This window comes from Chanos chanos, chromosome 5 (assembly GCF_902362185.1).
Source record: "Chanos chanos chromosome 5, fChaCha1.1, whole genome shotgun sequence".
NCBI lineage: Eukaryota > Metazoa > Chordata > Actinopteri > Gonorynchiformes > Chanidae > Chanos > Chanos chanos.
In genome coordinates, this window is record NC_044499.1 from 9817706 (window position 1) to 9843499 (window position 25794).

At 42.4% G+C, this 25794-nt stretch overlaps 1 protein-coding gene across 3 annotated transcripts in view; it reads right to left on the reverse strand.

Moving 5' to 3' along the window:
* Positions 1-23327: 23327 nt before the first annotated feature.
* The window catches only part of rnf220a (ring finger protein 220a), a 117796-nt gene continuing 115329 nt past the window's right edge, over positions 23328-25794 (reverse strand). For all 3 annotated transcript variants that reach the window (XM_030775450.1, XM_030775449.1, XM_030775451.1), the window contains one exon: positions 23328-23424. In XM_030775450.1, the coding sequence (XP_030631310.1) occupies positions 23353-23424 (72 nt within the window). In that variant the 3' untranslated portion in view covers positions 23328-23352. The remainder of the gene's footprint in view (positions 23425-25794) is intronic.

The following is a 25794-nucleotide window of genomic DNA, read 5'->3' on the forward strand; positions in this document are numbered from 1 at the left end:
ACATTGCATCAAAACACTGATCAAACTACTTACAATGAGAACATGGTAGATGAATCAGAAGCACAGAGCAGAATCAAGTTGCCATAACAACTTAAGTATTGAGAATCTGACTGTGAATGGATATGGGTGTAAGCTGATATTACTCAGAGACCCTGAATATCAAAACAACGACTTTCCATGAAATTTCTCTCTGTGTGGCCTGTCTGCACTGCCTCCCTTTCACCTCGTCTGTCTCCACGTCTAATGTGATGATTGTTCACATCAAACGGCCGTGCACGGTGGGAACAGAGAGCACGGGGAAAAACCCCAGTTCACATCACCCCCTGAGTGGGAACAGAGACCTTTGCACTCTGATGGTAGTGCCACAGAGGTAGGGCCGCCGTGACCATGAGACAGGCCTCTTGCTGCTTGTGTGCAGCAGGCTGAGTTAAGGATCTGGAGGTTTAACTGATGGAGACACGGCTAACGGAAGCCGACTGGTTCCCCTAGCGGACGCAGAGGAAGCTCCGCTAAAGCCCAGAGCCCATTAAAACAATTAACAGAAGCTTGAATGTGGTCCAAGAATACGAAAGGGAGAGAATCCAGTCCAGTTTCTTTTCTTTTTTTTTTCTTTTTTTAATAGCGAAAATGCAGGGGGCGAGAGCTACGCTAACTGCCTGTGACACGCTCTGGCTACATTTCAGCGGTTATCAAAACATTGTGTTGTTCCACAAAACTATAGCGACTCCATCAGATTAACTCTGAGGTTTATACAGGAAAAAAAAATGTATGCCACTGTCTTTCACAATGTATGATGATTGAATTTTTTTTTTCTTTTTCGAAAAAAAAAGGACATTTGCGGTTCTCAGCCTATGGCATAACAGGCCTAAATTATTAAATGAATGAAACAAATTGAACACCCAGTGTAACTGAAAATAAACCAGAAACCAGGAACAATGGTTTTGAAGCAGTTTCACACAGCCCAGACCAATAGGTGCTCTCTGAGGTTAAAGCTGGCACGGTGAAAGCTGGAATAGGGGTTTGGGATGTGTGGATGAAAAAACTAATTTGAGGTGGGGTTTTTTTTTTCTTTCTTTTTTTTACTTCCATGACACCACCCATACTGAGGTTTCACTTTAGGCCATCCATGACACCACCCATACTGAGGTTTCACTTTAGGCCTATTCATGTTACAAAAATCAGCATAGTTCCTTTGAGATCGATGAAGCAGAGATGAATGAACGTGTCACATGGCCAATTTATAATCTCTCAGTAGCTTTCCTGAGAAGCTCAGGTAGGTTAATGCTAATGCTATGAGTTTAGCATATCACCAAATCTTATCACTATCGCTATGACTCATACAACTGGAACCTAAGCCATCTGGGGTCTCCACCCTCTCTTCTTCCCAAACCGGCTCGCCCCAGATTTTCACTCTTCTCATTGGTCCTTCTCTACCGCAGGCACTTTGGAAAGCCTAGAAGGTAGTATGGGGCAGATGGGTGGAGAATGAGGTGTGAGTCAAACCAGCAAAGCTCCAACTCATAAGCCACAAAACTGTACTTTTTGGCGCCTCCTCAATCCGAACAATGTGGACGGATGGAAAATTTAATGCGTTCTGAGACAAAGAGAAGCAAAAAAATAACCGCTTCTAGAGGAGTGACGCCAATTGACGTAAGATGTACATATTTTGCATTGGTATAAACTGAAAACCGCTAAAACAGCATAAAATCTTAATATACAAAATTTACTATTAGATCCTAACCCTGCATCTTATGTCAGTGTCAGTTCAGTGCACGCACAGTACAATGCACTTAGATTGCAAAACATTGTTCGCGATGGAGGATATTTTCATCATAGCACGTGTTTTCACTCTCTCGCTACACGCCTGAGTTTGTGATTCATTTGTTAAGGCCATGGAGGTTCAGTCTTAATAATAAACATATCAAAGTCTTCATTACAGAATCAGGTGTGAGAAGAGAGAATGAAGTATAATATGCTATCAGGAAATATACTCCAAAGCAATCATATACAATGTTTTGCGATCTCAGCGCATTGTATCATATGTATGTTTTAAGGTGGAGGAGAACCAGGTGGCTTTTGCTTTCACTAATACAGCCACCCAGTAGAACAAACCTGATAAGACTTCACCTCAGAGTCAGTACCTCATTCCCTCATAGCCCACTGTAAATAGACGGCGAAGAAACCTATCACCGATTCACACTTAAATGGAGTAATAAATCACCCACTAACCATTGGCTCTCGCTGACTTGAGGAGAGATAAGACAAACTTTTATGATGCCACTCAACTAGCTATCAGAAATTCAAAGAACTAGCACTGGCTTCAAATTTGTGTCTGATAAGATATCAAAAAACAAGCAAATATATTTGTCGATTAGCTCTGAGTGATGTTTGTAATCAGAATGCACAATGTTGGAGAGGAAAAAAATTGCCCCACATTTTATGAGGCTTACTTCACGATCTCAAACTAACACGTGTGCCAGGCACTTGTTTTTGAGAAAGTGCACACATGAAAATATGCACGTTTGCAATTTCAAGTTGTTCATATTTTTTTTTAAGAACATTCTATTTTTTTTTTCTCACAGTGATCTCATAAACACATTCTACTTTTCCCAATAATTATCACAAACACATGACTCAAAAGCATGAAAGAAAAGTCATAAGTCAACAGCTGCTGGCAGGCACAAAATTGCACACATAGGGCGAATTCAGAAAAAGCTAATCTCCTCCAATAGTAACAAAAGCTTGAACTGACTAAGATATCAAAGAACATATACAAGTTATGGGCTCAAAGCCAATGGCTTTCAAAGTCTGCAAAAAAGGCCTCTTCACTCCAGACTCACTTTCTGAACGTATGATGCAATAATGAAACACTAGTACCTGAAAAGGATGTGTGGTCTCACCATGACAAAGTAAAAGGTTTTATTATGGTCATATGCTTACAATGAATGGATGTATGCTTATCAAACTTAACTGAACTACGAGGAAAAACGTGGATGTAAATGTTAAGTAGGACAAAAAAAGAGTTAATTCCTGTGGAGGAAGAAGCCATCTACCTATCAACTCTCTGATAGCATCAAGTGTTTAGAGAGAAATTTTCAAACAACCGAAATTGTTCTGGGGCCAGCGCAGTGGGAAGTGCTGTTGCCTCACAGCAAGAAGGTTCTTGGTTCGATTCCTGGGTTTGATTCCTGACTGGGCGGCAAGGGTTCTTTCTGTGCGAAGTTTGTGTGGGCTTCCACCCACAGTCCAAAGACATATAAGTTAGGTGAATCATTTACTAAATTGTGTTTGTCTGTACGTCTGCCCTGCAATGGACTGGCAACCTGTCCAGGGTACTTCCCTGCCTTTCACCAAGTGAGCACTGGGATAGGCCCCAACATTCCCCGTGACCCAAATTAATATAAGCAGCTTAGAAAATGAATGAATGAAATTATTTGACTTTGTTATTTTACCGTAAGGTCCCAGGAAGACCCTGCAATGTGATTGTATTAAAATACACTCAGCTGAAAACAGAGGCAATCAGCATATGCACCACGGGCTCAACAGTTCAACAGTTCTGCTTATTTACAGTTTCAGAAGCATATCCCTTCGTCATGATGTGTAGCCATTTTCTGAAATGAATCAGTACGTCAGTTTAAGACGATAAAAACAGATCGGAATTTTTCACCTGATATAACACAGCGAAAAGAGATGAGCGATAAAAAAAAAAAGTAAAAATGCTGTGAAAATAGTGTATCAAGAATGAATCAAAGTTGATAAATACACAATGCAGCTTGTAAAAAAAAAAAAAAAAAAAAAGTGCTTTGACTTTTCCCCTCTTGCAAATAAGAATGCAAATCATCACAGGGTAATGTGGTGTGGCAGAGAGGGGGGAGGTGACTATTTTGTTGATGAAAAAAAGTTTGACATATATCAGTGCACCTCTTAAGCCACCAGCATGACAAGACAGAGCTTGTTCAAAAGCACGGACTTCTCAAGTTTAATTTGAATACAACCTGAGAGAGACTTCTGCCCAGACGCCCAGGGCAGAGAAGAGCAGAAAATTCACGCTCCTCGTGAGCTCCACTAAGCACAGTATTCAAATAGTCTGTTCCAAGAACATGCCACTTCAGCTTTTCAATCTCAAACTAGTGTTATGTAGTCAGTTCATTTCAAAATACACAGACGCATTGACAAGTCGGCCATGGTTTATGAACGGGTACAAAACATTTTTTTTTCCAGTGATGAATTTGGCGACGGAGTTATTTTTTTTTTGCTAAGATGAAAAATATGTTGACATAATACAAAGTGACAAAACCTTTTCCCTGAAATGTAAAGAAGTTTGTGCATTTTATGCATTAAGTATGCACAAATCGTGCATTTATGACCATCACTGTACTGTGAATGTGAGTAGAGGATATCCAGTCTATTGAAGCGTATAATAAAATTACTATGGCACAGAAAGTTGAAGGGATATAAAGACTTGGAACAGAGCGTTCAGTACAGTGTTGACTTCAAGGCATTGGGCAAACTTGATGCAAAGAAGGTGTCACAATCAGTATGGAAAACTGACTGTTGCTCTGAGCAAACAGAAGTGGAATCTCTGTGATCTATATGATTTACTGACAGTTTACACTGCACTCAGTCTATAATGGGCCTACTTATCAATGCCCTCAGAGGTGGGATATCCTTCTATCTAGAAACTGTCATGAGGACTTAATGCGTGCATTCTAGAACAAAATATGAATCGTTACTTTTGTTTTCTTATTTGTTGTGTATACAGGAGTACACAAATTCCCAACTGTTTTGCCTCGTGCATTTACTAACCGTCCGTTTGACACGGAGAGAGATTCCAAACCCAGGAAGCACTAAAGTATGTGGCGCCCCTCCAGCTCGTCTCGGGCATGGGCCACGGCACGTATCGGAGCTCCCCTCGGGACACTACAACAAGCAGCTTCCAAAATGAAAAGAGGAAATTCAGGGGTTTTGCTGCTGCGCAACATCAAAGGGCTAAGATGGAACGGCAATTTCCATTGGCGATTTTCTATTTAGATGTTAGTGGACCACTGGCACCAGCGAATTTGCAAATTACATCTCGCACACTTTTCCCTCTCAGTTTTGAGAGCTATGCTTGCTCAGACCTGATACACAGCTCGTGGAAAGCATGCTCAACCACAGCATGCACTCATGCCTCACTAATGACCCTTCACATCAAAGTATAAATCATACACAAACGGTGTATATGATTCTGATAAGTCGTTTGTTTGTACTGAGCTTTGATACACATCTATGTCGTTCTTTTCGAAAACCATACGCACCCCCCACCCCCCTCTCCGCATCGCAGTTGAGAGGAACGGGGTAGACGCAGTATGCGTGATCGCTGTGTATATCGTACACTCATTATAGGTCATGAGTCAATCACTCATAAACAGTGCCAGTGATAAGGAAGCGCAATCGAGGCTGGAGACGTGACGGTGCGTCCCCAAGGAACGCTATCAAAGAATGTCACAGTCGGCGCGTAATAAAAACTTTCAACCTCCAAACAGACAGGCGACAGCGATCAAGCCGTTGATGTCATCAAATTTGAGGACAAGAAAAGATTTTTTTTTGCCGCGTCTTTTTAAGGAATGTTGGATATGAAAACAAGCTTTGATTGCATACTAACGTCACATGAAATTCATGAACGAATTAAAGGAAAAACAAAACAATGCAATTCGACTGATAAGTAAATAACTACAGAAAATTAACTGTTATTTTGACTGTTGTTGTTGTTGTTGTTGTTGTGCTTTCTGTATTCCTAAGGAAAGACATCCTGAGAGTGTCAGATGTACAGGCTGAGTAAACCATTCTCACCAGTAAATGCCATGAGGGCCCACAGTGTGTGGCATCCTGTTCACTGTAGCTTACGAATTCACCGGTCATATGGTTACAGGAGAGGAGACTGAGAAAAAGGAAATTAAAAAGAAAAAGAAGCCTTTCAAAGTGCTTTATGTCAAGGTAATTTAAGGGGAAATACATTCAATGGGCGCTATATGAGGAATCCATTCCTTGTGGGGGCACCTTGCTTATGTACAGTTAGAGACTGCAGCTCATCTGTTGCTATGCACAACCATTGTTAACCATCCTCTAGCCCTTCATCAGTGGACAGTTCCTGACCACAGGACCACTGCCGGCTGGATATTTTTGGGTGATGGACCACTCTCAACACACCAGTCACACAGACATGTGTAAAAACCCCAGCAATGCTGCTATGCCTGATACACTTATATCAGCACAAAACCCACTACCATAACAATACCATGTCAGTGACACTACTGTGTTGAGTTTGGTCTGCTATACGAATTATATCTTGTCAACAGCAACCCAGACTGACAACTGAGGAACGGGGGAAGGGGTGGCTGACAAATTGTGCATGGCAAGAGATGGGCTTTAACTGTACACCTATATAGTGCTGCTGGAAGGCAGGTTTAGCCCATAAAGTGCCCACTGAGTGTAAGTGTTTGTAATGAAGTAGACAGCGAGATTATGAGTGCATGGTTGTTAAAAGAAAGGATAATATGTTGGAATAGGCTTTGCAATGCGCAGATCATAAATATGGTGCCCTCCAGTGGTTATCGGACTGACAACAATTTCTGTTTTCATTGGCTAAGACTGTTGAAGACTGATGTGTGACTGTGAGAGTAACGGTTTAGTGATGCACTTAAACACGTTCTCACATGTCACATGGCTATTAATTCCTCAAGCCTGGATCACTTCAACTGGTCATCAAAGAAGTAACCCCAAATCAGGAGGACTTGCAAACAAATATTAAATGTCAAATATGTCACGTTGTATTTACTATTATGATTTGCACACCATTAATAAGTGAACGTTTTACATTTTTGAAATCCAGACCTGTTCGCTATCACATGAATGCAGGGGGCAGCGAGTATGTACCTCTCTACAACTTGGAAATAACACTAAGCATGATCTACTCTGTGAATCTCGTTTCGCTGGGAGTGGACAGCACTGATGCTTCAACTGCATTCTTACCCCCTGTCTGAACAAAAGATTAGGCTGTCAACACATTTAGAGATTTCTAGAAAACCAGGTAGGACTTCGGTGTGAGGAGTCCAACTGCCACATAGCGATGACGGATTACTCACGTAGCACGTTAGTCTCATATCAGTGGTATTTTCTTACCTTCACAAAACAGAGAGGAACAATAAGTGCAGTTGAGATGGGTTGGAGCAGACTTCACATTACGTAATGGTTGGGGCCGACCCAGTATATTACATCAATTCAATAACACCCTTGTACTTTGCTGTAAATCGCCGGACGGTGATGTCAGTCACACACGATTTATTAAGTGGGTTTTCGCAAAGCGGTACTTTTGTAAATAAATATAATATGCCCTGTTGCTCTTACACTTTACTTCTAAATTAGCCTTGGATTGTGTCATTGAAGGTAAGAGTGAATGAGACCTAATTGTACCATAACACTGAACAGTCCTTGACTTCAAAAGGGAGTTGTTGCTTATTTGTTTTACAGTAGCGCAGGCTGCAGCTTCACAGTGACGTTTAGATGCACTGGAGCATTTCCCATTCAATGAGGACACCACATTACTTCAGCTTCGTAGTGCACAAAAATATGGGTGTGACTCTCCATAAACCGCGGTCTTGTATTATCAGCGCACACGCATTCTCTTTTACACAATGATTGTTACCATGGAAGCTTACATTTTTTTCCCCCTGAGACACAAGACAGAGCTGCATCATTAGTTTTCATATTCCGTTACTCTAATGAGGTCATGCTGTGACCCATTAGCTTTAGAATGCAGTTTGCGTAAGTTTTGTAGACTCCTTCAGGTGTGTGAATGTCCTTGGCAGGGATTATAACGCATTTGAATGAATTAAATTCATTGTACTGATTGACCTAACCTGACAGTCATTAAAATTGGTGATATAATAGACTTCTTTGACCTCTTAAGTAGGTTTTTGCCTCGTCTAGTTTTGTCACAGCACATAGGTGCCTTTAGCAAACCAACACCTGTCATTTCAAGTCACATGAAAATGCAGCTATTTGCATACAGACACATACAAGTATGCCTGCTTCTGTACAGTGTGAATCTGGCGTGGTGTGGAGGTGTTCTGTGAGTTGGGAGCTTCGACAGGAGCCAGATACGCACCAGTTGCTCGTTGAGGAGTACTGACGTGCTGCTATGAGGGACAGACGCTTTCACCGATTAGACAGGTGAACCTGCTGAAGTTGAACTACACCGTTTCACTGATAATTACCCTCGAGTGCTTCCCTAAGACAGCCTCTGACCCCAGTCTGAGCGCCCCCCCTCTTCCTTTCCCCTTCCCCTGTCAAAAAAACAGCGTCCTTATCATCGCTATCCGTTTCTCTATCACCGTCTTTGACTCCGTGTTTGACATTTTCCAGCATGAACCGGTCAGTAAAGATTCGAAGAACGAAAGTTCAGCAGCTAAGATTTTATCAACAAAGTCACAAAAATGCTTTTTTTTCGCAAGCTGAGTTTGTGTTCACATTAACCCTCCATTTGAAAGAAGTACTCTAATCTACTGCTGATCCAGCTCAGTTATAATGAAGTCTCCATTCTCCTTCCATTTACACTTTCACCTTTTATCAGAATTTAGATTGTTGGATTGCATGGAATCCATTGCAGCTGCCAAAAAAAAGTTCTGCCAAAAATATGTTATGCCGTACTATGATAAAAAATAGTTCTGAAACCAAGTGATCTAGGAGACAGCTACATTCTCAACTCACAGAGAAAGTGTACAGTGAATTTGGAACGAGTCAGACCACCATCCATAATGGTCTCATCTAACTTTATAGTGGTCCATGTTTATTTTGAGTTTGTGCATAAGGAAGACAGTTCTGGTGACTCACTGCACTTTTACAGTAAAATTTCCAGAAAGCGGCCAAGCATGAAACAGATGGTGACATAAACACCATACTGGTACATTTGTGATGCAGTCACACAATGTCACTCTTCCATGGAAATCATTCGATTCAAAACAACAGTATAATACGCCTAAAACCCAACCCCACCCCCCCCCCCCCAAAATGAGGTTGTGCAAATTCCATGTGTTGTCTTGACTGCAAACACCTGTCATGTTACGTGTTGGCAGATGAAAGTGATTAAAGGAATGATAGTGATGACCAATACTGTTGCCTGAAAGTGGTGATGTGGCAAAACTGATACATGTATCCTTTACATTTCACAGGCACACCTTAAGTTTTACCAACAGTAATGATTATGACATACCTTATTATGTAACAAAATTATGTACCAAATCTCAAACGCGCACGAACTGGAATCCATGTAAAGGATTATGGACACACACAGACTGATCTGAATCACTCAACACATGACTACCGCCCGGACCTTGACATGGGTCCAGACTGTTGAAATTTCCCAAGACAGTTCCAGAAGACATCAGAATGACTGGTCCATCTAGCTGCCTCAGAGGATTTAAGAAGCAGGGATTTTGTGTGTTTCCTCTGACAGGTACCTGCATGCTGAACAGACCAGACATCTTTTCCCTCCTTACTGATCTCTGTCAGCTGCTCTTTACACACTACTGGCTCTAAAAAAAAAAATCTGACCTTCTGCTATGAATGTCAAAGCAACAGCTCCACATTGCTCCACTGTGATGTTGGCTCACCTCTAGAGAAGTAACTGTTGTAAGCAGAGTTTTTGAAAGGAGTTTAGAGAGAAGAGTTTGTGGTATATGCTTGATCTCAGAAGGAACAACAGACTCGTAAAAAAAAAAATAAAAAAATGTATATATATGTGTGTGTGTGTGTGTATGTATGTATGTACATATGTACACACACACACACACACACACACACACACACACACACACACACACACACATATATATATATATATATTGCAGAAAGGAGGATGGAATGAAAGGTCAGATGTCCTGTCTGCTGGAATCTGTCACTGGCATAAAATGCAACCATAACGTTTCACTCAAACATATTCATCTCCACGGGCGGATTGAGTTACCAGGTGGACCTCGCAAGCTCTCCCATGAAGAAGGAAAGGCTTTGTGGTTTTCCGTGGGGGTCGACAGTATTTGAACCCCCACCCCCCCTCCAGTAGACAGACCAAGAAATCTAGCATCAAAGAAACTTAAATCCTAACCTGGAGACAGGAACATATGTAAAGCTTGCGTCAAGCAAAAAGCAAGTGTAAGGTGTTACATAAGACGTTAAATTTTGAAGTTTGCATTTTGTACTTCAAAGAGGTCGGTGTACATGCAGGTAGATGATGAATGTAATTAGTGTCACCTCCACTGACAATAGGATGACAATAGGGTGCAGAGGATGAAAGACCAACCATGTTTAAAGGTGGTTTTGGTTCCAAAGGAGCTGAGTGGGCTGGGCAGAGGAGGAGAGAATAGGCAAAAAACCAGTCTATCAGGATGAATGCCCCAAGAGTACTGTGTTTGATGTGTCCTTAATAAAAGTCAGACCATCCCTTTCTCAGACATTCCCTGTGAAATTCATTCTTTCATTCCCTCTGTCTCTCCCCCCTCTCTCTTTCTCTATTTCTCACGCACGCACACGCACACACACACACACACACATATGCACACACACAAACACACACGCACACACACACATACACGCACACACACTTACACGCACACACACGCATACACACGTGCACACACACACACACACACACACGCATACACACATGCATACACACACACACATATACACGCACACACACTTACACGCACACACGCATACACACGTGCACACACACACACACACACACACACACACACATACACACACTTATGCGCGCACACACATACACATGTGCACACAGACACACACACACACACACACGCGTGCACACACACACACGCACACACACACACACACACACACACACACACACACACACACACTCACACACACATACACACATACGCGTGCGCACACACACACACACACACACACAGATACACACGCACTTGTTTGAACTTCAAAAATGTCCTAGTAATACATTCTTTGCAGGTTAAGGGCATGCAGGGACAGATAGATGTGCATAACAGTACCCACTCTTCACTTCACTTCCACACACTGGCTCTTGACTGTCAGTCCTATGTGTCTGCATTCATCTCCAAACCTCTCAAGCAAGAGTGTGCAATCTGACATGGGAGGAAGTAAAACTGAATGCCTTCGCTGGAGAATCAGTCCTGAGAACATACTGGCATATTTCACCTGCCGTCCCATACTTTACGTTTCAGCTTAACTAATGGCTGCTCATCACAGGCCTCTAGATTTTATCAATGTTTGAATGACCTTTTTAATTTAGGCTTCTATTATGGCTCAGTTTCAGAAGATGGAACCTTCTATTCAATACAGTCATGTTCCTAAATTATGGAAGAACTTTGAATAGGTGTTTGAAACCCTTCTATTGTTAAAGCAAACAAAAGGTATTGTCCAATACAACGCACAGTTTCCAAAGAGAGAGATTTGGTAAAAGAAGAAGCAGCCATATCAAATACACTGTTAACTCTCCACACGTCAGGCCGAGGTCACCGGAGCCAGCCGTACTGGCGTAAATCACCACACAATGCCCAGCAATCTCGGCATTCAACAGCTGACATAAAGAAACTCTGGGAAGTATAGTTTCCACTGTTCTGAAAACAGACACAAAAGGCCCCTTAAACATCATGGCCTGGGGATAAACCATATGACACTCTGAAACAGGAAATCTCCAAAATCGTCCATTGTCCCGTACCACATCAAAATCCCTCTCTCTCACACAGGCAGGGAGGGGGGAGGTGGAGGGGGAGGAAGAGGAGGAGGAGCAGGAGGAGGAGGAGGAGGAGACACAAGGAGGTCTTAAAGCAATCTTTCTAAGGAACGGACCTGTGATGGGGCATTACGATCATCATAAGAATTCACAGATGCTCATGCTTAATGAATGAGGTTTGAGAGCACATCCGTGTTTGTTCGTAAAGGTATACGATCCCGTGCGTCCTTTACCTCATTTACCGTTTGTTAAGCTGACGGGTCAATTAAAGGACGTAATTGCATATTTGCTGTTTGACGAACTGTGAAAATATATGGTTCTCCACACTTTAATAACCTAGCATGTCAGGGAATGTTGTTTAACATGACCCGGGGCTCGGTGCGTGAAAAGATCTTGCCTGATGGGGCTGTCGTCGGCATCACTCGAACATTCAAATGGTTTCAAGCCGTCAGTGAAGGATGGCTACAGGTGATAGCAAACGGGAATGTGGCTTTACAGCATCTTAGATTTATGTCCAGCTCCGAGGAAGAAAAAATACACCTAAACTCTGCCGAACAGGAAATTATTACCTTAAAGCCATCATGAACTGAAACCTGAACATTAAACCTTCACATTCACTTTTGTTATCCGGAGTGTACAAACAATGGTATTAAAATATAAGAGCCACAGTGTGGATTTGTTCCTCAATTCTATAATCATCTCATGTCATCATCATTCAGATTGTTTATCAATGATGAGAATTTACTTATAATCTTTGATAATATGTCACGAGCTGTTGAATCTCTGGTGCGTATAAATTCTTATCAGTTTACTATTCATTTGTAGTGCTATGATGTAGTTCCCTGTGATTTTGAGATTGTTGAGAAAATGATTCAAAGTAGGAAACGGTGAATGGACGGCTTATAATGATACAGATATAACAAAATAATATGCGCTGAAAACGCCACAATAGGAGGACTATAGTGATCTCTAGTACACTTCTCAAGCACATCTCTACTGAAACTGGATTTATCCTCAGCTTCATCTGACAACCTCAGAGACATAGGGACAGGTAGAGAGAGACAGAGGCAGAAGCCGAGAGAGCGAGAGGCAGAGGCAGAGAGAGAGAGAGAGAGAGGCAGAGGCAGAGAGAGAGAGAGAGAGAGGCAGAGGCAGAGAGAGAGAGAGAGAGAGAGTGAGAGAGAGAGAGAGAGAGAATGCTCATGTATTCCCATATCAAAAAGAACTTCAATATTGACATTTCAGAGTGATACCATTCACGCACTCAGTATTTGCACGCATTGAATGTTTGTTATATGTGTTTTGTTTGCATGATGAATATCCTCTAAAAAGTAAACTAGTGAATATGGTCCTCTGTGTTGCATCATTACACATATAACTAGCATGACACAATCTGTCTCTCTGTGTCCATCTCTTTTTTTTCTAATTCATTTGAAATTCATTCTTGACTTTATTGATGATAATTCATGATGACCTCCCAATGGGTTTACAATCAGTAATAAGGAAGAGATGAGTGTATTAAGGTTCCCCAAATGAGGAAGTATGCCGGGAAAACATTTCCCTCAGAAACAGGAGCCGTTCCTGGTGGCATGTGAGAGAGAATGCAGCTGGTTGGAGGGGAACAGCATGGCGGATTTCAAACCGGTCCTGCCAACCCTCTGTTTGCACAGGTGAGTGCCATCACTAGCGCCTCAGGCAGCGTGCTCTGTCCTTTTCAATATGAAAGGGAGTGGGAAAAAAAGACAGAGAGAGAGAGAGAGAGAGAGAGAGAGGGAGAAGAGAAGAGAAGATCCATATATTCCCCTGTCCCTTTTCTTTCCTACTGTTATTTTTACTAAAAACATTGTTGAATGAAAGCAAGGACGAACGTGCTTGTAGAAAACCACTTTGTAATTTGAGCCCCGATACAAACACAAACTGTGAAACCGTAGATACAGACAGTATTGAGCTGCCACAGTAGAGAGTGAGATCTAAAGATTTAAGTCCACTTTCGGTCTGAAACTTTTACAGCTTTAATTTTTTTTTTTTTTTAAATTACGTTGAATCATAACCCCTAAACTGTCTGGGCAGACTGTCCTTAGGAGAAAAGTTTCAACTTTTTACTGTATAAAAAATAATAGAGCGGAGTGATAGAACATCTTTATGCCCTCAAAGGTATTTTAAAAAAAAAACAATTATATTATTTTACCTGAAAAAAAAAAAGTTAAGCACTTTGTTTTTAAACAATGGTAAAACCGCGTATTTTGAAGGAGTTTTTGAGCGGCAAAACGGTTTTGAATATTTTCGCTGACCAAGGATGCTACCGCCCTCTGGTGGCTAGTATGGAGCAATGCGGGTACACTGGAGCTTTATAACAACATGCTTTATATATATAAAAAAAAAGACCCTCGTTTAAAGAGTCAGATGTGTCTCTCTGTGTCTTTGTGTGTAAGAGTGGGTGTGTGTGAATGTAACTTCACTGTGTATTAGTGGTGACAACAGCTCTCCCAGCAGGGAAGATGGATGAAGCAGAGTAAACAATGTTAAACTCACTCCATATTGACAATAGGGATAAGTGTACTGTTGTCCGTGATAACAGAGAACATCACAAGCACGCACCCTAACCCAACATCTTCTATCTGTCTTTACTGTCTTTAACTATCTTCCTCCCTCTGTTCTCAAGTGCTTCAGCTTCCCCTGGGTTAAAACATTGTGAAAAAGAACAACATTCCTCTCCTCAGACTTTCAGTCTATAAGAAGACCAGTGCAGTGTAGATAGACCCTGTGCCAGCAGACAACCCCATGACCCCGCAAGCATAGCATCAGTGATACGAAGAGTGTGGGTCTTGTTAGTGTGTATAAATCATTATCTCACATAATTACACCGCTTAACACACACACACACACACACACACACACACACACACACACACACACACACACACATAACATTAAAACCCAGGAGAGAGCAAATAATAATGAAAATTTCAGGGGGACGAATGACAGCCTGTGGTCTTAAAAGTTAAAGTCAGGCTCATTAAGGGCAAAAAGGTGACTTTGCTTATCCGGTTTCAACCAGGGGAATTAAACAGGTACCACCTGTTATGCCCGTATCAGTGGCAGAGCGCCATCTGGACCTTCTCGCTGACGGTCGTTATTTAATGAGATCGGCAAATGGACCAAAGTCCACGCGATCAATTCATGTGTGATTTTGGCTGTTTTCCCTTTAAAAGTAGTTACAAAAAGGCAACGCAAAAAAAAAAAAAAAAAAAAAAATCAATTACACTGAAGAAAACTGTCTTGAGTCAAGTACTGATTCTTTTTAAATTTTTACATCTATGTATCTATCCGTGGAGTCTGTGTTGGAACCTGAAAAAGTCTTTGACCGTCCTTGGAGACGTTTTAGCGAATAAAAATGGTTCTGGTACTAGTTTTAACCCCTTAGACAAGAATAGAGATGTATCACTATTTGACACCTACTGACAAACCCACGTCATCACCAAAAGTAGACTCTGTTCTGTGTACAGTGGTGTCTGTGTGTTCAGTCATCCTTAAGCATGCTTACATTGGCTTAACATGACCCCCCCCAAACATCTCTCCGTATTGATTCAGCACTAAATACCCAAGTTGTATTTCACCCAAAACAAAGTCCTTTTGGACGAAGCATTGTTATCTTGTTTATTGTGGCATAAGCACCATGTGTACTCAACGTTGTTAAAATCTCAGCTACAGTGGTCCTAAAGAGAGACTCTTCCCCTTAAACACACTGAGGTCCGGTCATAGGTTTATAAAACAGATTAAAGAAACCAATTAGAGGTATTACCACTCAATTAACAAGACATGTCCTGACTCAATCCAAACAAGGATGCAAACAAACAGGGACTTTACAGTACGAGCTCTGTTCTTGGAAGATGAAAGGGTGAGAAAATTAAACAAAAGAAATAATCGCGCACTCAGGATGTGTGCATAGTTCTGCAACAAGCCTTTCAACACGCTAAGAAAGAAAAAGAAAAAAAATAAATAAATAAAACAGTAGACTTGAACTCTTTGTTTAAATGACTGCACCTTAGGCATTACACAAGCTGTTTAAACAACTCGGCAAGTGTTGATAAAACAGTATTAGTATTGTGTGAGAACGTATGAGTATATTCATTTCATAGCGGTGGCTGTGCAGGGTGACTCCGCGTTCCCATCTGGTCAGACGGTGTGTGTGTGTGTGTGTGTGTAAGACAAAAGTGTGGTCAGGCAGGTAACACATGTGAGGTCTATTGAAACTGCCCTTCACTCACACTTGTCATCTTCCCACCTTCAAGTATATGAGAGACATGAGGGACATATTGTTCACAGCCGCCTAATCATGTTACACACACACACACACACACACGCACACGCACACACGCACACACACACACACACACACACACACACACCCGCGCACACACACACACGCACACACGCACACACACACACACGCACACACACACACACACACACACACACACAAAGGGCCAGTGTGTGACCCGAGGGCAAACAGGGAGAAGATGAAAGGTGAGGTGTTGAGTGGGGCAGATGAGACAACACTGCTGATAAAGCTGGGGGGGGGGGGAGTATTGGGACTCCTCTGTGACGGCAAGCTCAAAGACCTCCTCTGTCTCTGCTCCGCGTCTCCGCCGGCTGTCTGAAGACCCCACCGGTCCGGAGGTCCACCGCAGCTCGAGTCTGCGTCAAGGTTAATCTTCACATTAAGCTTGGTTCTGTTTTCCCTCGCTTTTCCACGTAGATCATCCAGCAACAGGCACACTGGCTTCCCCCTTTCTGGTTTTCATTAATGATGCACAGTGAAACAGTTCCGAAACATTGATATAAATGGCTTTTCTTTTTTTTTTTTAACAATTCGACTCAGTATGTACTGATACTAATGAGTCTATCGGCCTCAAAGAAGGTTGCCATTTTTCATAAAGAGAGAATTTCAGTCCAAGTAATAAGGCTAAATCATTTTGGTTTAAAACGTATTTTCTGTTTCCAGCACATCAGCCCATTACAAAGGCAATTGCCATATGTCATAGAGAGAAGCATTTTCTCAAAATCATAAACATAATGTTAATCATATGCAGGACATAAGAGAGAGAGAGATAGAGAGAGAGAGAGAGAGAGAGAGAGAGAGAGAGAGAGAGAGAGAGAGAGAGAGAGAGAGACAAAAGGGACCCGAAGGGAAATGAGAACTTTAAAGATGGCGACCTGGAGCTGTCACTAAGAGCTAACTGAAAACACAGCGATTGTTAGAATGTATTAAAAGCAAGAATTAAACCATTTAGTTTTGAAAGCTACTATAAAATCCCCACTGCTCAGTCTTACCTTATTTTCGTATTGAATCCAGAGGCTTATTATAATTCACAACGCAATGCCTCAGGAGAATGTTTCACTAGTTTGGCGACCTCTTGTGGCAACAGTTGCTTATTGCAAAATACCAACGAATGAGGGATGCCAACAAACAAAAGCAAAAGCCATAAAAAAAAAAAATGGACGAAATATGAATTAATAGTGTATTTGTTAGATAAATTTACACATGATCATTACAAATACTAATTAACATGTTTGTTTCACCTTAAATTAGTTGTCTGAAAAGGCTGTGCATTGATTGATTATGATCACATTTCTTGTGATTGTGACAATAACTTTTCATAGATTTCAATTGTTCTGCACACTTTCAATTATCATACTGGACTAAGACATGATGATTAGGTTTCTGCTGAAAAATGGTATGTAGGCGTTTGCTTCATCATAACCTGCTAACTGTTAATTCAGCCATTTGAGGGCCTAATGGTAATCTGAACAGCATTCAGGTATCATCAGTGTGACTGTACTCTCACAGTACCTGGGATCTCTGTCTCTCAGGCCCACAGTCAGGCTAGTCTCATGTATTTTTCCATATAAATCTCTCTCTGTCAAGGTTTGGATCAGCTCAGGGTCGCGTTCAGGGTTAGAGCCCACTGAGAGGGTCTAGACGCTGGGCCCAAGGCCGGGTCTAGACAACGTCTTCGTGTTCGTGAAGCGTGCGGTCTTTACCCTTTTCAGTCAGCATCAGGATCAGAACAAATGCCACATCAAAGAAAACTCTCACCTTCACACAACCCTCGCAAAGAAAAGCGTCCGTAAAAAACCCAACCAGTCTCGCCATGCTCTGCGTGTTACGTGATTCTTTCAACTCTTAACTAAGTCAACGCTGTAGGGAGGTCCAGGAGAGCTGAACACTCCATATGTTACCGCGCTCCCTGACACCTGACGTCAAGGTCGCGGCTGAGGTCGTAACCTAGTAACACAGTAAAACTAATCAATAACAGGACATTGTCTCGCATAGTTATGACATCACTTTCACAAAGCATTGGACAAGTGGATGATTTTTTCTTTTCTTTATGACTACATGCTGTTATATGTTGTATGATGTCATTCATCGTTTCTGGATGCAGTCTTCAGAAGCACCCAGTCATGTCAAAATGATGGATGGCATGAAAACAAGCGCGATTCACAGAGATAATCTCAGCTATGATGGTTAATATTAAAATAACATATTTTCTCTTTTAATAAATAGGAGGTTGAAGAAGAGATCATGTTGAATTAGGAATATTTCCAGACCACAGGGTTAAGCTTCTATGACGGCTTTATGCTAATAGCTTATCGCTCACACAGGGAGTCTGGTCATAATCCTGTCTATGAAACTACATACACACACACACTTACACACACACATGCATGCACGCACACGCACGCACACTCACACACACACATATGAAAGAGAGTGAGAGAGAGAGGGAGAGAGAGAGAGAGAGAGAGAGAGAGAGAGGGGGAGAATTTGAGAATTTTCACCCTGCCTTGTTATTGAGCAAACATCCTACCCTCTAAATCCTTGTAATGTTATTCTGCAATCTCTTAAGCATTCGTGGATATGAAAGCAATTTAGCAAGGCCGTAATCATAAGATTAGCTACAGAGGGAGACTCTTAAAACATTGACAGACACACAAAGCTTTGCTAAGACTCTCATTTCCCCAGGCTACTTTTCTGAAGATGCAATTACTCAGAAAACAGGAAATTAGTACATTTCTCCATTCAAACATCTGCAATGTTTCCTGACGCCTAGATAAGGCAAAAAAAAAAAAAAAGTTACCATGCAACGATTCTTCGAAACGGATCAAGCCCCCAACAGCAATTCCTCTCAGCTTCTTTTTTTTTTTTTCTCTCCCTGAACGCAAGCCCCTCTCACCGGTAATACTCGTGTCAAACCGACGCATAAACATTCCATTATTGCAAGCAAACAAAGACTAATTTTCATCTCTGTTATTTCCCCTTCTGAAAAAAAAAACCAAAAAAACGAGCCAATACCCTTGATTTGAGGACGCTGCCAAAGATCACAGAATCGAGATTTTTGTGGCACCAGGGACGGATGTCAAACGGACAAACACCATATGGCTCCGTGGAGTCACGCCACCTTTTCCTTCCTGCTCTTACAGCATCACCAAATATCAAAAGCTCTCTCTTTTTTTTTTCTATTAGCCGCCTCGAGCGGATCGATCATGTAAAGAGGCCATGGTGAAGAAAACCTCTTAATTGAATGAGTTGTAGCAGCACTCCACTCAGAGACAGGGAGGGGGCTGCAGGATCAGTAGGGAGAAGGGGGGTGGGGGATGGGGGGGGGGGGGGTAACCCGAAGTCAAATTCCCACATGAAGGTGTAAATTACCATTGGTACAGACAGGCGATGCGATGGAAGAATTACCCAAAGCGGCAGAGAAGGCCTGTCCTATTGATCTGTCTGTGGAGATGTTTGTAAACTAGCAATAATGGCATCCACACTTTATACTCCCCTGTCAGGGTTGACTTTGACCTCCAAAAGCAATTTCTATAGATCTGCTTCCACTCAGCAGCCCAGCCCTGGGTTCCAGTGCCACTCCTGCGGTAGGGGCTGGCAGTAACCTGAGCCCGGGCCAGAGGCTTCCTAATGCACTCTATAGATTAGTTTGGTGTCTAGATCAAGCAGACTGTCAGCTAGGGTTGGTCAGGAGAGCATTGCTGGGTGGCAAAGTGATCCAACCACAGGGACACTCACCTAAGACCCAAAAAACATGAGACACCCTTCTCACCCCTTGCTCTGAATCATCCACGCCAACGTTTTCTTTCTCTGACCCGCAGAAACCTCAGCCGTGGGATTAAAACTGTAGGTTAATCCTAATCTGGTCGACTGCCTCCCTCTGTCCCATAAGAAGTGCTGCGCTTGGAGAAAGGTGAAAGTTTCGCAGACCTAGCTGTTTAGCAAACTCCAGAATGTGTATGGCCAGACGGGAGCCTGTAAATTTCATGGAAATATGTGGCTACTAACCTCCCTTGCCTTTAAAAAAAACAAAACAAAACTTCTATACCAAGTACACTTGAAAAGCCATAATGTTTTTGTAAAGAACCTCCTGTTGATTTTCCTATGCATCTATCAGACCTTTATTGCCATCTGAGAGCACTTAAATCCATTCTGGTTCTGTGTTCTGCATTTGACATGATGTCAAAAGCAATATTCCATGGATCTGAAGTTTGGCCATGGATAAGAGTGTGTGTGTGTGGGGGGGGGGGGGGGGGGGGTGGTTGTATGCTGCAATCATCTTGTAATCATTCTTTCCACTTTCTAGGATATCGTTTGGTTAATGAAGTCTGATTTTCAGGCTGTGTTCTCTGCCATTGTTCTGACACACACACACACACACACACATTCACTGCCCCTATACGGCACTGAAAGGGGAAGCTACTAAGCGTATTTAAACAGTAGGTGGCAGAAGAGGCAAAAACATCTGATAAAACTTAAGCCAGTGACGTTTTCTGAACAGAGTTATAGTGCGGTTTGGGTTCACGGACCAAAACAAAAAACAGGATCCCACAAGGCCCAAAGAACATTTCTAGCAATCAGTTCTCACAATCACTAGCGATCTTTTCCTGGAGAAGATATCATGTGAGAACGAGACTGAGTGTTGTGTTGTGTGTTTTCAACACTGTGTGGGAGTCGACTGTCACTTTTGGCTGACTGTCAAATTAAAATGATAGCTAGCGTTTTACGCTAACAGACACACGTAACCCTCTTTGTTCTGGATGACAAGACCTGGGAATGAAGCCAGGACATAACGGGCAGATTTACAATCATTTAATTCATGTCAAATGTAGTTTACAAACGGGAAAGACATTTACCATTTTCAAGAAGAATATACAAGGACACAAATGGTCTCACACAAATTATCCTGTGCAATTTTGTCATCTTTGGGGCAGGTTGGAAAACCTCGAGAAGAGGGGACTAACAAAGGAGAGATGAGACGACTCTGGTTTTAATTACATAACGGGGATGTTCCAAACGATTTTACAAGATGACACCTTGGAACTGAATGAAACTGAAATTGTGCGTCTGTACTTTCACGTACAGATAATTGAAAACGTGACCAACAACACGGACAGGAAAACCTTTGGATACACCCTAAAATGTCCTTCCTCCAAACGCAGGGACACTACAAAGTTATGTCAGTCTATATTAGTTGTAATATGTGCATTAAGGAGCTGTCGAATAATTGCATGTCTTTACGATGTCACTCAGTAGAACTGACAGAACTCTGAAATAAAGTTTCAATGATGTGGTATTTCACCATTTATTTTGTGTTGGAATCAGCGATGACCTTTTTGTTTCATGTTTTTTTTTTTTTTTTCTTTTTTCGTTTCGTGTTTTGCTGCTTACATCAATACAGAAAAAATCACAGAATACATAGTTGTACAAATACAAAGCACACTGTCTCACTCCAGGAGAAAAGTTTAGTGACAAGTCTTGTCTGTCAGGGCTGAATGGGTTTCAGTCCTGACTCATTTTCTTAACAAGGAAAAAAAAAAAAAAAAAAAAAGAATACACGTCTCAAGTCTTAAGCGTGGGGAAAAAAAAAAAAAAACGGAACACACTCCCCCGTCATTTTTTATTTGTCTTCCACAACCGAGTATGTCTGAGAAAAAAGAACAAAATATACACTTTCAAAACCTTCTTCAGGCGTCCAAATTCAACCACGCTGCGTGGTAATGGAACCAAAGAGATGGACATTGTAAAAACCTCCTTGTTCAACCCGTCTACATTCTCAAAGGATCTGTTGTAATTAAATTACAGTTAAGGTCAAAAACATCCAGTAAGGGGTAACTGCAAGGAAATCTTTTCGTTCCTTAGAATCGAAAAAGGAAAAAAAACCCAAAAAACTATGATTCTCTCCTTTGCTTTAGGTTTTAAATCTACAGTTTTTACTGTATAGCTGAATGAAAAAAAATGTACACCATCTAAACCTTTAATTCCTAGTTTTGAGTAGTTTTATTATTATTATTATTACTTAAATTTCTTCCTGTACAATGAAATACAACTTCAACCTCAAGACAACAACATCTGTTTAAAAATACAGAGGTTTTTTTTTTTTTGTTTGTTTGTTTTTTTTGTTTTCACCAAGATTGAGACATAGCCCCTCCCTCCCCTGCCCCTTCCCCATTCCAAACTAAAACAGTACTTAGCAATATATACTTCTGTGAATATGTGTTTTTGTGTGTGTGTGTGTGTGTGTGTGTGTGTGTGTGTCGAAGTGTGTTTGTGTACGTATGTGTGTGTAGAAGTGTGTATTCTATGTCATTTACTCACAACACTGTAAACATACATAGACTAATATACATGTGCTTGCACTGATTCATTGGATTTGGTTGACTCCACTAAAACACCACAAAACGAAGTAAAGGAAGGGTGTGAGGTGGGAGAAAAAAAAAAAAGAAAAAAGAAAGAAACGTAGTAATCCGGATGAGAAGGATCCCAACGAGCACTCTGAGGTTGTCTTTTCAGTTGAAATCTCCACAGCCGACACACGACATTGTTGTTTTAGACCCCCCCCCCGGTAAAAAGCTGCACTCAGGGTTGGATCAGTGGCCTGGAGAAGGTTGCAGAAGCTGGGTGGTGGTGTGGTTGGTGGGTGGGGGTGTGGAGGGCAGCAGGAAGGGTGGAGGGAAAGCAAACCCCTCCGTGTGTCAGGGCTGGTGGGGGGGGGGGTTAAAAAAAGAAAAAGAAAGCCGTAGAGCCATCAGTAAGAGTGAGAGAGGGCGCTGGGTAGGGCAGTAGTAGAAGTACCTGGAACTCTTTTGAGAACTACCATCAGTGAGCAGTTCCACAGGCCAGTGGGCGAGAGGAGGGGAGAGAGTGTTTTTTTTTTTTAATTTTGTTTTTTTTTTTTTAAGCAGGCATTCTCAGAGAAGTACTGAGTCTAAAATGGACCCTAAGGTTCTGAGGTTCTGTCCTCAAACCAGTTATGACATGTCGTCACCCCCCCCACCCCTCCCCCCCAAACCCCAAAAGTCAGTCAGATAATCTCTCCTCAGAAAGATTCTTGCCTTGTTTGGTCTGGAGGCTACACAACAACAACAACAAAAAGAAAAAAAAAGAAAGAAAAGAAAGCCCCTTATGAGGGGGGGGGGGAAAATTGCAAACTGCAGAGAGACCAACTTGAAAGGGAAAAAAAAAAACAAAAAAAAAAAAAACAGAATAATGACAATCCAGGTGATGGCTATGATCTTCACAAGTAGACACGCCTGAGGTCTCCTGGTGACGTGATGGTGTTGCATTGTGGGCACAGCTTCTTATTTCCCTGTTGAAGAGAAGGGGAAAAAAAAAAAAAAAAGGTGAGACTGACTAAAAGAAACTTTGTTCAGGGGCAGGACGAAGGTAAACTCATCCTCAAGAGGATGAAAACACAGAACATTCTAGATCTTCACTGACTACACACAGATAGGGAACAGTCTGAAGAGGTAAATGCTGTGTGTATGTGTGTATATGTGTGTGTGTGTGTGTGTTGACTGCGTGGGTGTTAACAGGCTCCAGTTGTGTGGCACACAGGGCATCAAAGACACCGTGTGCCAGGCGGCAGCCCACCCTGCTTGGCCTGGCGTACACCCACTCCCTACCACTTTGAATTGCAGCCATGCCAATAAAGCCCCATGCCATAAAAGATAAAGAGAGGTAGGAGATGGAGGGAGAGGGGTAAGGTGAGCTGTGTGGTCTTCTGCCTGTGCTCAACACACACACACACACACACACACACACACACGGCGTGGTGGCTACGTCTATCGCCACAGGGGCCAGTGAAGAGTCAGCAGACTACAACCAGCTAAGCAAAGTCTGCATTGGCGGTAAAGCAGTGTGGAGAGTAGAGTCCCTTGCGTGTAGGAGTGACTTTTCTCTCTCATCTCTCCGCTGTAGCGGCACACAGACATGGTTAAGGGCAGTGGAGGCAAACTGCTAGATGTTCTAAAGCGTATTGGAAGCAGTACCCACACGTTTGTGCGCTGTTGCTAAAAACGGATCGGGCCGCGAGCGATGTAAAACTAGAGACAGTAGCGAAAGAGTGAGGAATTTCTCCCGGATCACTACTAATATCCTCACATGACCTTCACACCGCTCTGTTACAGTCACACTGAATACACAACCGCATACACACCAAGGCAGCCTTATGAATCGCATGCGTGTGTATCTCTGTGTGTGTGTGTACGTGTACGGAGAAAGGGGGGGGGGGGGGGGGGGTGACATTCATGTCTTCAGAGGAGAGAAAGACTAGAGAGCACATGGCTGTGAGCAAACACAAGTGTCTAAGAGCAGCTAGTGAGGAATCTTTCCTCCCCTCTTCTCTCACACCCCCGTGTCAGAGGATCTGTACCTCTGGAAAGGTCTGCCTGTGTCTCCTGCTCAGGTACACAGACTGGACAGACAGACAGTTTTACATGTCTCCTGTCACATGCTGGGTTCTCTCTCAATGCTTCCTCTTCACTCTTCACTACGCATCGATAGACAGATGTTCAAATAGCAGATGGTATTCCAGGTTATGGTTTACAGTCTAACGGTAAAAGTTCTATTGTATTTTAAGTCTGCAGGTCTGCTACTCTGTGAGCGGTTCGAACAAAAGGCCTTTTAAGAGAGTTCTAAACTCTCCAAGTTAATCACTCTCGCGTTGGAAGAACTCTGCTCATTTCCACTGCAGGCGAGTCCAACGGTCTAACAGGTCATGTGACCTTTTCAGTCTGATCGCTCCGGAGAGTTTGCAGAACGTCTGAAGCCTGATTTGCTTTGACCCGCGTCCCACCTCCCCACCCTCCACCCTCCACCCTGTCCTTTCTTTCACCTCCGCCTTGGACTGGTCCGCAGACTGAGCCGACATCTTAGTCACTGAAATCACAACGTAAAATAAAATAAAATAATAAAAAAAAAACCAAAAAAAAAAAAACCCACTATCATCTCCTTCCATCCTCTTTCCAGTAACCCAGGACTGAAAAAGTCCTACCTGGCTCTGTGAGGAGCGAGGTTCTGCGGCAAGAGGAGCACAAAAGGAGGTGCAGAGAGAAGCTTTTGTTCTGCGAGGCAGGAGTTACCTGTTTTTAATGAGCCTGACTTAAAGGCCTAGACTCCTAACATCACATCGCCAGCTGCCGCTGCGCTCCATTAGCGTCATAAAACAGCGCTGACGCTAACCAAATTACACGCATTTACTTTGATCAAGACGCAAGGAGCCCCGCCGCGTGGCTTTTATTGCTATCTTCAGGCAACATTTTAATGCCTGTATCAGTAACTAGTCTCTGTGGCAGCGGGTACAGGTCTCTGATCCACACACACACACACACACACACACACGCACGAACGCACACACCCCTCCCCTCCTAGCCTGCTATACACAGGGTGCTTTGTAATGAAAAAAAAAGGACAAGAAAAGAAAAAAAAAGAGGCTGATTTAATATATTGCATATTGGAGAGGGGCTGAGACTGGGAAACATTTTCTTATTAATTGCTTCCTGGTGTAGTAGCAGAACGTGTTAGTGGATAATGTAAGTCGACTCCTGGGGGGACGGGGTGGGGTGGGGGGTGTCGGCTGAACACTGCTCAGAGTTCAGTACAAGAGTGTGTGTGTGTGTGTGTGTGTGTGACTGAGTGTTGGGGGATTACAAGCCCTCATACAGTGGTAATCATAACT